At 42.6% G+C, this 18,712-nt stretch overlaps 1 protein-coding gene and 1 long non-coding RNA gene across 5 annotated transcripts in view; one reads left to right on the forward strand and one right to left on the reverse strand.

Moving 5' to 3' along the window:
- Positions 1 to 18,114, forward strand: part of LOC115356282 (secretory phospholipase A2 receptor-like) — a 44,862-nt gene extending 26,748 nt beyond the window's left edge. For 2 of the 3 annotated variants that reach the window (XM_030047398.1, XM_030047407.1), the window contains exons 3-5: positions 4,933 to 5,304; positions 5,953 to 6,294; positions 6,441 to 6,556. In XM_030047398.1, the coding sequence (XP_029903258.1) occupies positions 4,933 to 5,304; positions 5,953 to 6,294; positions 6,441 to 6,478 (752 nt within the window). In that variant the 3' untranslated portion in view covers positions 6,479 to 6,556. Of the gene's footprint in view, positions 1 to 4,932; positions 5,305 to 5,952; positions 6,295 to 6,440; positions 6,557 to 18,053 lie in introns of those variants that run through there. The other variant, XM_030047389.1, reaches the window with a different exon arrangement.
- On the reverse strand, positions 8,775 to 10,035 carry LOC115356358 (uncharacterized). Of its 2 annotated transcripts, none has more exons than XR_003927959.1 (3): positions 9,952 to 10,035; positions 9,810 to 9,869; positions 8,775 to 9,716 (listed from the first exon to the last, which is right to left on the reverse strand). It is a non-coding gene; the product is annotated as an uncharacterized LOC115356358 (long non-coding RNA). The 2 variants fall into 2 exon arrangements; XR_003927960.1 differs by having other exon boundaries at positions 9,830 to 9,869; positions 9,952 to 10,016.
- Positions 18,115 to 18,712: the final 598 nt, after the last annotated feature.

The following is an 18,712-nucleotide window of genomic DNA, read 5'->3' on the forward strand; positions in this document are numbered from 1 at the left end:
ATAAATGCATAAATAATTAAATTAATAAATATTTCTACATTTATTTATTTCTTTATTTCTGTTTTTATTCATGCATTTATTTATTTATTTGTGTATTTATACATTTATTTATTTATTTATTTATTTATTTTTACATTTATTTATTTATTTCTGCATTTATTTATTCATTTGTGTATTTATTTATTTATTTATACTTTTATTTATTTCTACATTTATTCATTTATTTATTCCTTCTTTTATTTCTACATTTATTTCTGTATTTCTACATTTCCACATTTATTTATTTCTGTATTTCTGTGTCGTATGTTAATAAGGTGGGCGGTTCTTACATTAGTCTTAAGCACGATTGGTTTGTGCTTAAGAGCCTATCCACTGGCAGTAGCAGTGGATAGGATCACACCTAATGTAAGAACCGCCCACCTTATTAACATACGACACAGAAATACAGAAATAAATAAATGTGGAAATAAAAGAAGGAATAAATAAATGAATAAATATAGAAATAAATAAAAGTATAAATAAATAAATGTAAAAATAAATATATAAATACACAAATGAATAAATAAATGTAGAAATAAATAAATAAATGTAAAAATAAATAAATAAATACATGCATAAATGTATAAATACACAAATAAATAAATAAATGCATGAATAAAAACAGAAATAAAGAAATAAATAAATGTAGAAATATTTATTAATTTAATTATTTATGCATTTATATATTTATATGCGTATTTATTTATTTATTCTTTTATTTATTGTTTTGTCATTTTTCGTCCCTCATACACTACAAACCAAAGGTGAGGAGACTACCCACAACCATACGGTCATTCAGGAAGTGGTCTCCTGAGGCAGAACACGCTCTGAGAGACTGCTTTGGCACTACTGACTGGGATGTACTGCAGGGGTCGCACAGCGGGAACATCGAGGGGGTTGTAGACTGCACCACTGACTACATTAACTTCTGTATGGATGTTGTTGTTCCTGTAAGAACGGTGCGCTGCTATGCAAACAACAAGCCCTGGATCACCAGTCACATTAAAGGCCTCTCGAACCAGAAGAAGAAGGCCTTCAAAGACAGTGATAAGCAGGAGCTGAAATGCGTGCAGCGGAAACTCAGAGTCCAGCTCAGGGAGGCAAAGGAGCAGTACAGAAGGAAGTTGGAGCAGAAGATGCAGAACAACAGCATGAAGGAGGTGTGGGACGGGATGAAGATCATCACCGGCTGCAGATCCAGGCAGGGGGCCACCATTGAGGGGGATGGGGGGAGGGCGAACGAGTTGAACAACTTCTTCAACAGGTTTGACCACCCCATCTCACTCTCACCTCTGATCACCCTGCCCCCCACACCCTCATCTGCTCCCCTCCCCCCGCTACAAGTGGACAGACGCGATGAGGAGACCCCCTCCCTGCCTACAATCACAGCAGCCCAGGTGTGTGGAGAGCTGAGGAGGCTTTGCCCCAGCACAGCTGCAGGTCCAGATGGAGTATCCCCACGACTGCTGAAGGCCTGCGCGTCAGAGCTGGGAGACCCTCTGCAGCACATCTTCAATCTGAGCCTGGAGCAGGGGAGGGTCCCACTGCGGTGGAAAACATCATGCATCGTCCCAGTCCCAAAGAAGCCACGTCCTGCAGAGCTGAACGACTTCAGGCCGGTCGCCCTGACGTCACATGTGATGAAGACCATGGAGCGGCTGCTGCTACACCATCTGAGACCGCAGGTGAGCCATGTCCTAGACCCACTGCAGTTTGCGTACCAGGAGAAGGTGGGAGTGGAGGACGCCATCGTCTACATGCTACACCGATCCCTCTCTCACCTGGACAGGGGCAGTGGTGCTGTGAGAATTACATTTCTGGATTTCTCCAGCGCCTTCAATACCATCCAGCCCCAGCTGCTCGGTCACAAACTGACTGATATGGGAGTAGGCTCACACCTGACGGCATGGATCATGGACTATCTGACAGGCAGACCTCAGTATGTGCGACTGGGGGACTGCAGGTCAGACACTGTGATCAGCAGCACAGGAGCGCCGCAGGGGACTGTACTCTCTCCAGTCCTGTTCACCCTGTACACGTCGGACTTCCAGTACAACTCGGAGTCCTGCCACGTGCAGAAGTTCGCGGACGACACGGCCATCGTGGGATGTATCAGCGGTGGACAGGAGGAGGAGTACAGGAAACTCATCCAGGACTTCGTAGCATGGTGCGGTTCCAACCACCTCCACCTGAACACCTCCAAGACAAAAGAAATGGTGGTGGACTTCAGGAGGACCAGGCCTCACCCGGAGCCCATAAGCATCAACGGTGCCTGTGTGGAAATGGTGCAGACCTACAAATACCTGGGAGTGCAGCTGGATGATAGACTGGACTGGACAGCCAACACTGAGGCTCTGTGCAGGAAAGGACAGAGCCGACTGTACTTCCTCAGGAGGCTGGCGTCCTTCAACATCTGCAAAAAACTGCTGCTCATGTTCTACCAGTCTGTTGTGGCGAGCGCCCTCTTCTATGCGGTGGTGTGCTGGGGAGGCAGCATCAAGAAGAGGGACGCCTCACGACTGGACAAACTGGTGAGGAAAGCGGGCTGTGAAAAAGGCCCCCTCTGGCAGCTTAATCTACACGAATTCCCCCCCCTCTCTCTCCTCACCTGCGCTCCACCTCACACTACGCAACTTTGAGACAATCAGAATCGGGCCAATTTGCACATGAGTCTTCAGTCTTTGTGTGTTTAGCTGATATGTGAGATGCGTTCATGTTTCTGGTTACTGTGTGGCTTCATACTAGCTGCTAATATCGTTCAGCTACTAGCTAAAATTGGTATCTTGTCTTATGGCCCTTTTCCATTAGTATCTACTCGGCTCGACTCGGCTCGACTCTACTCGCCTCGACACGGTTTAGGTGGTTTTCCATTACAATTGAGTAGCACCGCGCCGTGGGTGGAGTCGCCGGCGCACCGTCCAGCTCCCTCTGGATTCTTTGGGCCGCCACAAAGCTCAGAAAAGTCTCCACGTCTTTATTTGACCGCGGTAGCGGTGTGCTTGCCATTTTCCGACTTTGACAACTTCACTGACGATCAATGCGCACGGCCGCTGTTGCCGTCTTTTTTTTTTTTTTAAATGTCGGGTTTTGTTTTCGTGCGGGAGTCGCTCTCGTCACTCCCTGTCCAATCAGTTGCCTGCACCGCGTTTACGTCACATTTTCAGCTCGACTCAGCTCGACTCAGCTCGCTTGGAACCCCGGCTGAGTAGGTGCTAAATGGGACCTGCTAGCAGGTACTACGACCTAATGGAAAAGCTCTTAAACCGAGTAGAGTCGAGCCGAGTCGAGCTGAGTAGGTACTAGTGGAAAAGAGGCATTAGACATCATGTTCAGCTGTTAGGACTTTATTTGAGTGTATTTTGGTTACTCCTACTGATTCCATAGCCGACTGAACGGCCGCTCGTTAATTGACCATGGTGCACAGCACGTGTCATTAAGCAGCTAATTCAGCCGTCATATTGATGCTGTGTATGTGTAGAACCAACAGAGGGCGGTGTTGCGCTGCTGATGGGCATTTATTCACTGCTAAAGGGGGATATATTGTGCCAGCCACAGTTAGGCATGTTTAATATAGCTGCATTATTTAGCTGTTTTTATACGCTGTATTAATGTGTACAGTAGATATATTTTCATACATTTGTGAAGCAATGTAGTTTACAATTCTACATGTGCCTGTTTTATTTCATACAGATATTTGACATGTTTGCTTGATATATGTTTTTTGTACAGAACCACTGAATCGTGTGACAGATGCAAGTGTGGTTGTGGTGCAATTAAAGATTTAAAGGAAAGACATCTGTGTGATTCTAATCGATCACCCGGAGCGGGTTCTACTTTATTGATCCAGTATAGTGTATGCAGGGATAGCTACACCTTCCCCACACGGGCCCTGTAGTGGGCACACAACTTGAGAGCCTGACATCTGTGGCAGAGCAACGGGCGCTGAGCAGGCTCCTGTCAATCATGGACAATCCACTGCATCCACTGCACAGCACCATCACCAGGCAGAGGAGCAGCTTCAGTGACAGGCTGCTGTCACTGTCCTGCTCCACCGACAGACTGAGGAAATCATTCCTCCCCCACACCATGCGGCTTTTTAACTCCACCCGGAGGAAATAACTCTTACTGAATGCACATTCTTCCTTCTACTCAGCACCTTAACTTTTTATCATCTATTTATCATCTGGGTGCTATTTATTTATTTATCATCTGTTTATACTGTAAATTTGCACATTGCCCTCATCTATGCACATTGTATACATCGATGCACACTGGTTTTATTGTTTTTTTGCACATTGTTTTTTTGCACATTGGTACTCAGATCTTTAGATCTCTAGGGTCATCTTTTATTCTTTATTTTTGATTTACTTAATCTTGTACTCTGTGTATACTGCTGAAAACTGAATTTCCTTCGGGATGAATAAAGTATCTATCTATCTATCTATCTATCTATATTTCACTTTTGCATTCAAATATTCTCCCAACTTTTTTTGTGAAATTTTTATTTATATTTTTTGGCCTTTCTGGGAGCTCCTGTTCTCTCACTCACTGTGAGTGACTGTCAAAAAAAAAAAAAAAAGTTCCATCCTGAATTTGCTTTGAAATGACTTCATGAAGGAGTCCTTGTACAAAGGAAATCTGATGTGGCCACAGAAAACAAGCAGATGGTCAACACCATGTCTTCACTTTTGTATCCTGTGTATGATTTTTAATGTTTGTGAGCTTCCTGAATATGTGAAACACACCAGGCCTTAATTTAAGCAACAACACTTCCACATTCAGGTAATACGTTTCACATAGACCCTGACTCTGCATTTAGTCAGTATTCACAAGTCACTGTACAAGCTGAGTTGACTAAATGTGCTAAATGACATGTTTTGGTTGTGGTCGCAGGGCTGTGTACCCTCCCCTCATGTTTTCCTCGTCAGTACCACCTTGTTGAAGAGGAAAAGACCTGGAGTGAAGCCCAGAGCCACTGCAGGCAGCATCACAAAGATCTGGCCACCGTAGCCAGTAAGGAGGAGGTGAACGCACTGAACGATGTTTTGGCCAAACATGATCAGCATGAGGTGTGGATAGGGCTGCACCGCAGGTGGAGGTGGTCTCTGGAAAATAAGACTTACTATGGTGAAGGAGAAGTTGAGTTCAGGATGTGGGTGGAAGGCAAACCCGATATCTACTGGAATAAAAACTGTGCCGTGTTGTATGATGAAAACTTGTGGGATTATCCTTGCAGTAGAAGACTGTATTTCATCTGCTACAATGGTGAGAACAACAACAACACCACCACTACTACTACTATTACTACTGCTACTACTACTATTACAACTACTATTAATAATAATAATAATAATAATAATAATGAATAATAATAATGAATAACTTCAAATCTTTGTGCAGTCTTCACTCTATGTTTACTGTTTGAATCTTTGTGTACCTGCTTGAATGAGGCTTTCATCAGCACTGGATGAGTCCAGACTAAAGGCTTCCTGGGAAAAGATTAATTGAAAAAGGTTTTACCTGAGTCTCCGCCCCCATATAGTGTTTGTTTTCTCGCTGACAACAATCTGATCTGCTCTGTGTTCCAATCAGTAAAAGCCAGCTGCCTTGCAAACCACAATGAGTTATTTTAACCTCTTTTTTCTACTTGTTTGCACAGAACAAATCAGCCAACTACTGGTTCAAGTGAATATTTTAAGAGCGATTATTTCATGATCTTATTTGGCCCCTCAGTCGGTGCCGTCCAGTTTCACTCCAGAGGCTGTTGGCCGTGCTGGTTTTAGTTGCTTGCTTTCAAAAGCACACTAGCACAGTGTTGCAGATATTCATCCATGCTCTCTGCTGAGTGTGAAAATACTGCATTGCGACTTAAGTTAAAAATATATGTATATATATTTTCAGGTGATGTAAAAGCCCAAGGCCAGTCCAGATTCATCCTGGTGAAAGAAAGCAAGACCTGGACGGAGGCTCAGAGCCACTGCAGGCAGCACTTCACAGACCTGGCCAGCGTGAGGAACCAATCTGAGAACGAGGAGATTTTCTCTTTGGTCAGGGAGGCAAACCATCGGGGGGCCGTGTGGATCGGCCTGTTCAGAGACGAGTGGAAGTGGTCAGACGGGAGCGCCATGTCATTCACTAACTGGAACACACAGAGGCCAGATGTAATAAACACACAGAACTGTGTGGCTACAAAGAATGGCAAATGGAAGACGTCACCTTGCAGTGAAAGAAACTACTTTGTCTGTTACAGTGCTGGTGAGTTGTGATCGACAGTTAAGTCTACAATTAAGTGTTTTTCTCAATTCATTATTTCCAAAACCCCTCTGTTCACTGGCCTTAATGTGTCACACCTTACTAAATGAGCTGTCTGTTTTAAAAATATTAAACCCCTTTTACTTCAGCGGATGAGGAACCGCAGCCGACTCCCAATGGATCTTGAAGCGGCTCTGTTGCAACTGGTAAGGATGTTTGAAGGTTATTTGCTTTCTTAATATTTGGTTATTTGCTTTCATTGAATTGCAAACCCTCAAATAAACCTTTATAAATCACGAGGACACAGCAAGAGCTCTAGGAAAATGATGGAGGGGAAGATGAGGTATTTTTCAGTGTGTTTTCCTTTGATTTCTATGCTGATGTTGCTTCAATGTTTGGTGTTCTCTTTTTTGGAAAGGTTTTAAAAGTAAATTAGACAGGATTATGGATTAACTCTCTATGTTTAGCTGGCTGGACACAGCAGTGAACAAAAAGCAGCCATTCTGTGCAGCCATGTCATTTAGAGCTGCCTCAGATGAGACATGAAGGCCTAACTCAGACGGGCGGTGAAATTACGACAGGCCATCGAGTCTTTAGCCAATCAGGATCTGATCGTAGCGTCCCTGCTCTGTGGAGGGAGAGGGCCCACATGCTAACCCAGCCTGGAGGTCAGAGGGAAGGCAGCTGGCGATCCACCAAGCTCCTCCCATCATGCCCTGCAGCTTCTGCTGAATTAGGCCACAGCAGCTCCAGAGGCTGAGGGGCCAGGAGCCGCCAGGTTTCTTCTTCTACTGCTCAGATAACATGCAGCAGACAGTTTAGTGCTCTGGCTGATCTTCTTCCCAGTTTTGCTGATAGGTTTGTGTCGTGATAGTGTGGCGTTTTTTGTTTTTTTTTTTGCTCAAAAGTGCATTATAAACAATGAGGTGGTGATAAATATTGTTTGTGTCTCTCAGCTGCAACGAGTGACTGAGCGAAGCCTGAGTGACAGCGTCCAGAGGAGACGGGGGACGCAGCCTGATGGACGAGGAGGAAAGTTGCTGCCTCAAATAATGACTTCGGCGATTATTCACTTGATGAAATGTTTCTCATGACTTCACCAGAGAGAAAAATCACAACATTCATCAACACTCTAACATATTTCCACATCAGAATTATGTTTTTCATGGGGTTTTAGTTTGATTTTTGTTTCTTTTGGTTTGGTTCGGGTCTGGAAGGTGGAGGAGTTGCTTTTTTCTTCATTCATGTTTTAGCAGTTTGACAAACTTATGATGTGTTTTGTTTCTGGGCATTTTAGGATATAACCATATTATACTTTTCAGTTTTAGAAATATATCAATTTTGGATGCAAGTCACACACACACACATTATCATTTATTCATTATTATTAATTCATCATGTTACTGGTTTTTGGTTTTCCTTGGACTTTTGTTTTCTGTTTTTAATTTTCCTGTCACACTTTATGTGGGAAAAGTCTGTTGAGAGAAACTGATGAAACTGCTTTTGTTTTTCTGCTCACACACTGTGGGTCTTCTTCAAAAAGAGAAAGGCCAATACTTGGTCTGTATTTTAAACCCTTTACTTCTGTTTTTATAAACCCTTTTGAACTCGTGAATCGCAGTAGATTTTGTGTGAACTGCAGCTGATTTTTCCTTGTCCTCTTCCTTTTTTAGCTGTGTGAGCTTTGTTGGATTTTATTTAGCTTGTGTGTGATGCACTGTATCAATAAAGGTTATTACGGAAATTATAGTGAAAGTCAGACTGTGGTACAGTACCAAGGAAATGATCTGCTTATACAAATCAACCACATGCAAAAGAGATGAAAACAGACAACACAACCTGTCAGACTCCGGCAGAGCACCTTGGTTTGTGTTTGTTGGCTGGGAGTCGGCAGATCACTGCGTATAATTTTAATACTCACAGCTCCAGTGATAGTGTGCATGCACTTTACAGCCACTCTTTCAAATGAAGAACTTTTCAAAAAAACAATCCATTTGAAACAGTCAGCCAACCTGAAAAAATAAAGAATATGTCATGTGTGAATCTTTATTATTGTGTTATATGCTCCTTCAATGAGCTAATCTCATCTTTTTTTAAAAAAAAAAAAAACACACTGTACATATTTATTTTGTGGTAGGGCTTGATTATCTGAAGTAGCCTACTTCTCTTTTTGTCTCATGTCTGAACTGAATTTTTGTTCTCATACTCGTGTGGCAGCAAGAGGTATTGTAAACCGGTACTGGTATGTCAATTAATCTTTAAAGTTATAACTATAAATCTTTCATCCCAAATCAAAATCCGACAACGCCACCCCAGGAATTGCATCTGGAGAATTGAGATGACCTCTGTTAACACCAATGACAGAGTAGGCACACAAGTTCGTTATACTGATGAAGCACGAGACGTGGTTCCATACAAAATAATTTCTTTATTACAAATTAAGAGTTTTGCACAATAAAATATGTCAGTGGATAAAGAGAAACAAGCAAAAAAAAAACTATTCAAAATAAAAAGAAAGTAACTCAAAAAGAAAGGGGGGGAGGAGGTCCTTTCGGGGCTGAGGCCCTACCAGTGTGACTGACCAGGGAGGACGGAGGGTGGGGAAGCCCAGAGGAGTCACCCCACTCATGTGCACAGCTCAGCAGCGACACACACACTTCAGGTGGACACTCAAACTGGGGAGGTGACAGCACAGCAAGCCAGGGAGGGACACCACCACCCGACCACATCAGTCCACTGTCGGCCCTCAGCTGCTGAAGGACAACAGAACCAAAATTAAGAGGGGATGCACACAAATCAATATGACCTATACTAATAAAGCAAAACAAAAACTTAACACAAAATATATACACAGAACAAAATTGCAAATTAATTCAAATAATTGAAAACAATAAACAAAGCAATCATAAAAAGGAAAACTATACACAAGAAAATCAGAAAATAAATCCCCAAAACAGTCACATAAATTTACAAAGGAAACAACTATACACAAAAGAAAATCAGAAAATAAATCCCTTAGTCACACAGTCAGTCCACGTTAAACCAGTGCCTCTGGGAAGGAGCTTCACGACAAGGCGACCCAGCGGTGGAAGACGGCCATAGTGCCGGAGCGAACCACCGCCAAAGGGAACAGGCGGAGCGGGCACAGTCACACGCCGACTCTAGTGCGCACCCAAAGCACAGCCAAGCAGTATGAGACAGTAGCACTTGAAGCAGAGCGCAGCCCAGCGAGATCAGACAGTAGCACTTGAAGCGGAGTGATTGCAGAAAAGCCAGCAACTTTTCTGTACGGCAGGTCAGTAAAGCAGGTTCAGTAAAGCAACTTCAGCAAAGCAGCTTCAGCAAAGCAAAGCAAAGCAGCAGTAATTGCGGCGGTCATTTAGCTGTTAAAAACAGCGGCACCAGTCCGTCATCCCAGGCGGCATCTATAATAAAAGCGGACATTAACACATGCTAGACATAATAAACAAACACTAACATACTAACACATGCGCACACACACAAACCAAACGACCAACCAGAAAAGCAGTGCGCGCACACTCATGCCAGATGAACGAGGGGACCCAGCACGGATGGACCTAGAAGGCAAGAGTGTCAAATAAATAACAGCGACGTAAAATACTGAGCAAACCACGACGAAATCGGCAGCTACAAACATACCTGAGCGAGAGCAGCACAGGTGCGACCCTGCAGCGAGGCAAACACGAAGTCAGGCGCAGTGGGCGTCAAAGAGCAAATGGCGTCAAGATGGTACACCCCTCTCCTTTATACTAAGTTGACCCCCAGCGATTGGCCAATGAGCCAGGCAATCTGGACACCGACAAATGCAGCTGGCACAACACATACTGCCACACTGGCTGAATCTCAATCTCCTCCCTAAGCCCTGAGCCCTGAGCCCTCACTGACTTAAGTAGCTGCACCTGGAAAGTGACTGAGTGCGTGAGGCTGCAAAGGGCTGAAGTACAATAAAAAGGGAATGGGACAGCCCTTTGTTTGGTTGTCACCAGCGATGCATCATGTTTCTCACAATCGCAGCTTTGGGACTTTTATTTTACGTTTTTTGCTTGGTATTTTTGAGGAGTCGTAAAAACAGCATTAAAAAATGATCTACTCCCACAAAAGGCATTGATGAGCTTGCCAAGAGATAAAAAAAACAAATATGCATTGCCTATCTGCTTATTTCCTTCGTTTCTGAAGTCCATCTTATATAAAATATTATACTCACATGAGAACTTCTTTTTTGCGGCGTCACTGCTGATTGCCCCCTCCATGTTTTTTTTTTTTTTTTTTTATACCATGTAGGATTTATGATTTATGATTTTATGTGTGCATGTTTTTTTTTCTTTTTAGGCTGTGCGGGCAGTGCATTTTACATTATTTTATTCTATTTAAATCATAATTGTATTATTATTTTATTTTATTATTTTGTATTATCTTTTCTTCTTATTATTATTTTATTTTATTTGATCTTATCTTATTTTATCGTGTTATCCTATTGTGTATTTTACTTTTTTATTCTGCTTCTATTGTGTTATCTTGTGGTGTTTTATCTTGTCGTGCAGCACTTCGGAAAACATTGTGTCTGTTAAAATTGTGCTTTATAAATAAAGTGGATTGGATTGGATTGTTTACAAATTCGCTCGTTTCACTTCGCTTTTATCGCGGCCGTCAGCTGGTTTCCCCAGGGGAATCATGTCATACGTCACAATGCAATGAACTATGGGTAATTCCATTACGCTAAGTCTGCGGAGATGCCCACTTACGGAAAGGGTACATTAAGGGCTCAAAAAGTCCGTGAGAGATCCCTCACGCACTTCATGATTTGTCAATGGGACAACCCTAAACCCTCACGGATTTAGCGGGAGCGCGCCTCAAAGTCAGTGAGTGTGTGAGGGTGGACATTGGGATTGGGCCATTCGGGTTGATAAGGGTCATGTGACGTTGACCTACAGCCAGAAAAGAGCAAGGACACTGTGATGTGCACAACATGAGCGGATGTACACGTAATTAACTGCTTTATTTTCTACTCTTTTAGAGGTCAAAGGTTTGGTAAAAGAATTGTATTTGAACAAGCAGTGCCACTGCTTTGAGGAACGTCACCTCATGTGTTATTTAGGCTTCGACCTCTGGAGAAGAACAAATTAATGGGAGTCAGAGAGTTGCTCCTGTAGATGGTATCACTTTGAGTAATGTGCTACTGTATTGATATACAGTACAGGCCAAAAGTTTGGACACACCTTCTCATTCAATGCGTTTTCTTTATTTTCATGACTATTTACATTGTAGATTCTCACTGAAGGAATCAAAACTATGAATGAACACACGTGGAGTTATGTACTTAACAAAAAATGGTGAAATAACTGAAAACATGTTTTGTATTCTAGTTTCTTCAAAATAGCCACCCTTTGCTCTGATTACTGCTTTGCACACTCTTGGCATTCTCTCGATGAGTTTCAAGAGGTAGTCACTAGAGTTCTCATATTCTGCCCGAACCCGACCCGACCCGACCCGACCCGACATTTTCGGGTCGGGTCGGGCCTAAAATTTACGTGAATTGGGCGGGTCGGGTCGGGCTTCGGGTTCTGTGGGGGATTTTTTTTTTTTTTTTTTTTAATAAAAAAATAGAATTATGTGTTGTGTTATTGATTATGATGTTTCATTTTTATGTGACTGGTGGAGAGAGTGAGAGACTGGATTGGATTTGGAGGCTAAACTTTCAGTGACAGACAGACAACCAGCTGTGCGAGCGCAGCGCAAACCAGTGAGAGAGAGTTGCAGCAGTATCCCGCTGTGCTGGCAGACTCGGCAGCAGGGGCGGCACCGTCCGATACCGCGCCCACCCGTCAGGTCTGCTGGATCTGACAGGTGAGCTGCCTCATGCTGGCCTGTGCGGCGGCCGGCCCGCCTGATACCGCCCCGGTGCCGCGGCCGACCGGCTCTGCTAAATAATGGCGAATTTGGCGATTTTTTTTTTTTTTTTTTTTTTTTCGGGCTTTATCGGGCTGTCGGGCCTAAAGTTCGGCTAATTAGTCGGGTCGGGTCGGGCCTCGGGCTGCCCCAGTCCGGCCCGGGTCGGGTCGGGTCTTAATTTTCAGGCCCGATGAGAACTCTAGTAGTCACCTGAAATGGTTTTCACTTCACAGGTGTGCCTTATCAGGGTTAATTAGTGGAATTTCTTGCTTTATCAATGGGGTTGGGACCATCAGTTGTGTTGTGTAGAAGTCAGGTTACTACACAGCCGACAGCCCTATTGGACAACTGTTAAAATTCATATTATGGCAAGAACCAATCAGCTAACTAAAGAAAAACTAGTGGCCATCATTACTTTAAGAAATGAAGGTCAGTCAGTCCGGAAAATTGCAAAAACTTTAAATGTGTCCCCAAGTGGAGTCGCAAAAACCATTAAGCGCTACAACGAAACTGGCACACATGAGGGCCGACCCAGGACAGGAAGACCAAGAGTCACCTCTGCTTCTGAGGACAAGTTCATCCGAGTCACCAGCCTCAGAAATCACAAGTTAACAGCAGCTCAGATCAGAGACCAGATAAATGCCACACAGAGTTCTAGCAGCAGACCCATCTCTAGAACAACTGTTAAGAGGAGACTGCGCCAATCAGGCCTTCATGGTCAAATAGCTGCTAGGAAACCACTGCTAAGGAGAGGCAACAAGCAGACGAGATTTGTTTGGGCCAAGAAACACAAGGAATGGACATTAGACCAGTGGAAATCTGTGCTTTGGTCTGATGAGTCCAAATTTGAGATCTTTGGTTCCAACCGCCGTGTCTTTGTGAGACACAGAAAAGGTGAACGGATGGATTCCACATGCCTGGTTCCCACTGTGAAGCATGGAGGAGGAGGTGTGATGGTGTGGGGGTGTTTTGCTGGTGACACTGTTGGGGATTTTTTCAAAATTGAAGGCACACTGAACCAACATGGCTACCACAGCATCCTGCAGCGACATGCCCTCCCATCCGGTTTGCGTTTAGTTGGACGATCATTTATTTTTCAACAGGACAATGACCCCAAACACACCTCCAGGCTGTGTAAGGGCTATTTGACCAAGAAGGAGAGTGATGGAGTGCTGCGGCAGATGACCTGGCCTCCACAGTCACCGGACCTGAACCCAATTGAGGTGGTTTGGGGTGAGCTGGACCGCAGAGTGAAGGCAAAGGGGCCAACAAGTGCTAAACACCTCTGGGAACACCTTCAAGACTGTTGGAAAACCATTTCAGGTGACTACCTCTTGAAGCTCATCGAGAGAATGCCAAGAGTGTGCAAAGCAGTAATCAGAGCAAAGGGTGGCTATTTTGAAGAAACTAGAATATAAAACATGTTTTCAGTTATTTCACCTTTTTTTGTTAAGTACATAACTCCACATGTGTTCATTCATAGTTTTGATTCCTTCAGTGAGAATCTACAATGTAAATAGTCATGAAAATAAAGAAAACGCATTGAATCTCATTCAATGCGTTTTCTTTATTTTTGGTGTTTGGTGTGTACAAACTTTTGGCCTGTACTGTATGAATATGAACATAAAACAGTGACAAATCAGCCTGGCGTCAGTGGTGTTACATATTCTGTATGTTTGGAGTCTGCACACACTGTCTTTGTCACAGTATTTAAATATTGTGGTTGCTTTGTGCTTTCATTACATCGAAGAGAGCCGCCTTGTTTCAGGTAAACAAATATGCTGTGATGACCAAGTGTCTCTTTCCTGGAATGATCAGGAGGTGTGTGTCACGCAGAGGAAGAAAGAGCAGTCAGAGGGGTGGGAGGCATTTACATGCAATCTGATGTAAACAGCCCATGTCGGTTAAAGAGGGATATGTGAGGAAACCTGTTGAATGTTAGAGGAGAGCACTGATCAGACATTCACCACACTGACACTGACACTTTGAGGGGTGACGCGAAGGCCGAGTGACAGACTGCGTTTCTGTATTTTACACAAGAAAGGTAAGACGGCGATGATTTGAACAATTATCTGTCTCAGCTAATAAGGAGAATCTGTTTTAACCAGGGTTGTGACTCTGGTGGTGAGGTGACGGGTAACTTTTCATATTAAAATAAATTTGATCTGAAAATTGGAACAGGACTTCTAAGTATGGTATGAACAATGTGTAACTATTTTGACATTCTGAGGTTGTTTGTCACCTTTCATAAGATGTTCACATAAAACATCTAAACACTCGGGGTTGTAGATCAAGCAGTGACTTTGCAAACCGGCGATGACACATTTACACAGACCTCTCCAAAATCACAGAAACACCTTTATGTATATGGGTTTTGTTTTGCTTTTTTCATCAGCACACAGTACATAGTAATATTTCCATTTTTTAATCTATAGATATAGATATAGATAGATAGATAGATAGATATTGATGTTTCGATGCAGGTTGTAACACTGAAATGTTTTAAACAAATGAGCTCATCAGGATAAATTCCTCAAATATTGAACAGGCTTTGTAGCTTTAAAAAATGCTACTTAAAAAAAAAATGAAAATAATTAAGCAGTTCCACTCATCAGGTTTCTCCTTATTCTGCTGACAGCAAAGTGCACAAGGGCTGCAGGGTCGCACATCATGGGAGGGAAGGCATTCATCATCGTGATCATGTCAGGTTGGTGCAAATTTATAGTCATATTTATGGAAACCACGTCAATGCAAAAGTTTAATGTTTACTCACAAGACTTAAGCACTCTCAGCAAAATTTCTGATAGCCAACAAATAAATTGTGGACTAATAATCCAAATAGAGAACTAGACATAGGAATACCACATGTAGCACAGGTAATAAATAAAACAAACAGATAAACAATACAGGACTAAGTGCATTTCAAAGATGAGGATGTCAGGAGGCCAAAACAAATGAAGCTGTTTAAATCAAATTTGTCATCAGTAAAACTGTATATTTCACTTTTGCATTCAAATATTCTCCCAACTTTTTTTTTTTTTGTGAAATTTTTATTTATATTTTTTGGCCTTTCTGGGAGCCCCTGTTCTCTCACTCACTGTGAGTGACTGTCAAAAAAAAAAAAAAAAAAAAAAAAAAAAAAAAAGTTCCATCCTGAATTTGCTTTGAAATGAATTCATGAAGGAGTTGTTGTACAAAGGAAATCTGATGTGGCCACAGAAAACAGATGGTCAACACACTGTCTTCACTTTTGTATCCTGTGTATGATTTTTTATGTTTGTGAGCTTCCTGAATATGTGAAACACACCAGGCCTTAATTTAAGCAACAACACTTCCACATTCAGGTAATACATTTCACATAGCTGATCCTGCATTTAGTCAGTATTCACGAGTCACTGTACAAGCTGAGTTGACTAAATGTGCTGAATGACATGTTTTGGTTGTGGTTGCAGGGCTGTGTACCCTCCCCTCATGTTTTCCTCGTCAGTACCACCTTGTTGAAGAGGAAAAGACCTGGAGTGAAGCCCAGAGCCACTGCAGGCAGCATCACACAGATCTGGCCACCGTAGCCAGTAAGGAGGAGGTGGACACACTGCGCGATGTTTTGGGCGAACATGATCAGGATAAGGTGTGGATAGGGCTGCACGGCGAGTGGAGGTGGTCTCTGGAAAATAAGACTTACTATGGTGAAGGAGAAGCTGAGTTCAGGTTGTGGAAGGAAGGCCAACCCGATAACTACAAGAATGAATACTGTGCCGTGTTGAAGGATGAAGAATGGCTGGATTATCGTTGTCATGATAAACGGTATTTCATCTGCTACAATGGTGAGAATAACAGCTCACTGATTCTTGAGAATTTGGATAAATCATGTCCCACTAAGAAAAATGCTATTTCTGCTGGAAATGTACAACATTTTAATGAATAAAAAGAATCAAGGGCATAATCAGGGGGTCCTTTGCACATTTGTAAGGTTCTTCTATACAACAACTACTACTACTACTACAACTACTACTACTACTACTACAACTACTACTACTACTACAACTACTACTACCATTACTACTACTACTAATAATAATAATGAATAACTTCACTCTATGTTTACTGTTTGAATCTTTGTGTACCTGCTTGAATGAGGCTCTCATCAGCACTGAATGAGTCCAGACTAAAGGCTTTCTGGGAAAAGATTAACTGAAAAAGGTTTTACCTGAGTCTTCGCCCCCCTGGAGCGTTTGTTTTCTCGTTGACAACAATCTGATCTGCTCTGTGTTCCAATCAGTAAAAGCCAGCTGCCTTGCAAACAAAAATGAGTTATTTTAACCTCTTTTTTCTACTTGTTTGCAAAGAGCAAATCAACCAACTACTGGTTCAAGTGAATATTTTAAGAGCGATTATTTCATGATCTTATTTGGCCCCTCAGTCGGTGCCGTCCAGTTTCCCTCCAGAGGCTGCTGGCCGTGCAGCTGCTGGTTTTAGTTGCTTGCTTTCAAAAGCATACTAGCAGTGTTGCAGATATTCATCCATGCTCACTGTTGAGTGTTAGATTATTCCTGAAAATACTGCATTGTGACTTAAGCTAAAAATATATATGTATATATATTTTCAGGTACTGTAAAAGCCCAAGGCCAGCCAAGATTCATCCTGGTGAAAGAAAACAAGAACTGGACGGAGGCTCAGAGCCACTGCAGGCAGCACTACACAGACCTGGCCAGTGTGAGGAACCAATCTGAGAACGAGGAGATTTTCTCTTTGGTCAGCAACCATGAGGAGGCCGTGTGGATCGGCCTGTTCAAAGACTGGAAGTGGTCAGACGGGAGCGCCATGTCATTCTCTAACTGGAACACACAGAGGCCAGATGGAATAAACACACATAATTGTGTGGCTACAACGAATGGCAAATGGAAGACGTCGCCTTGCAGAGACAGAAAATACTTTGTCTGTTACAGTGCTGGTGAGTTGTGATTGACAATTAAGTCTACAATTCTCAGTTCATTATTCACAAAACCTCTCTGTTCACTGGCCTTAATGTGTCACACCTTACTGGATGAGATGTCTGTTTTAAAAATATTAAACCCCTTTTACTTCAGCGGATGAGGAACCGCAGTGGATCTTGAAGCCGCTGTGTTGCAACTGGTAAGGATGTTTGAAAGTTATTTGCTTTCTCAATATTTGGTTATTTGCTTTTGTTGAATTTCAAACCCTCAAATAAACCTTTATAAATCACAAGGACACAGCAAGAGCTCTAGGAAAATGATGGAGGGGAAGATGAGGTATTTTTCAGTGTGTTTTCCTTTGATTTCTATGCTGATGTTGCTCCAATGTTTGGAATGGTTTTAAAAGTAAATTTGACAGGATTATGGATTAACTCTCTATGTTTAGCTGGCTGGACACAGCAGTGAACAAAAAGCAGCCATCCTGTGCAGCCATGTCATTTAGAGCTGCCTCAGATGAGACATGAAGGCCTAACTCAGACGGGCGGTGAAATTACGACAGGCCATTGAGTCTTTAGCCAATCAGGATCTGATCGTAGCGTCCCTGCTCTGTGGAGGGAGAAGGCCCACATGCTAACCCAGCCTGGAGGTCAGAGGGAAGGCAGCTGGCCACCAAGCTCCTCCCATCATGCCCTGCAGCTTCTGCTGAATTAGGCCACAGCAGCTCCAGAGGCTGAGGGGCCAGGAGCCGCCAGGTTTCTTCTTCTACTGCTCAGATAACATGCAGCAGACAGTTTAGTGCTCTGGCTGATCTTCTTCCCAGTTTTGCTGATAGGTTTGTGTCGTGATAGTGTATTTTTTTTTTTTTGCTCAAAAGTGCAGTACAAACAATGAGGTGGTGATAAATATTGTGTCTCTCAGCTGCAACGAGCGACCGAGCGGGGCCTGAGTGACGGCGTCCAGAGGAGACGGGGGACGCAGCCTGATGGACGAGGAGGAAAGTCGCCGCCTCAAATAATGACTTCAGTGATTATTCACTTGATGAAATGTTTCTCATGACTTCACCAGAGAGAAAAATCACAACATTCATCAACACTCTAACATATTTCCACATCAGAATCATGTTTTTCATGGGGTTTTAGTTTGATTTTTGTTTCTTTTGGTTTGGTTCGGGTCTGGAAGGTGGAGGAGTTGCTTTTTTCTTCATTCATGTTTTAAGCAGTTTGACAAACTTTTGATGTGTTTTGTTTCTGGGCATTTTAGGATATAACCATATTATACTTTTCAGTTTTAGAAATGTATCGATTTTGGATGCAAGTCACACACACACACACACACATTATCATTTATTCATAATTATTAATTCATCACAATACTGGTTTTTGGTTTTCCTTGGATTTTTGTTTTCTGTTTTTAATTTTCCTGTCAGACTTTATGTGGGAAAAGTCTGTTGGGAACTGAACTGTTGGGAACTGCAGCTGATTTTTCCTTGTCCTCTTCCTTTTTTATCTGTGTGAGCTTTGTTGGATTTTATTTAGTTTGCGTGTGATACACTATATCAATAAAGATTATTATGGAAA

This window comes from Myripristis murdjan, chromosome 3 (genome assembly GCF_902150065.1).
Source record: "Myripristis murdjan chromosome 3, fMyrMur1.1, whole genome shotgun sequence".
Classification (NCBI taxonomy): domain Eukaryota; kingdom Metazoa; phylum Chordata; class Actinopteri; order Holocentriformes; family Holocentridae; genus Myripristis; species Myripristis murdjan.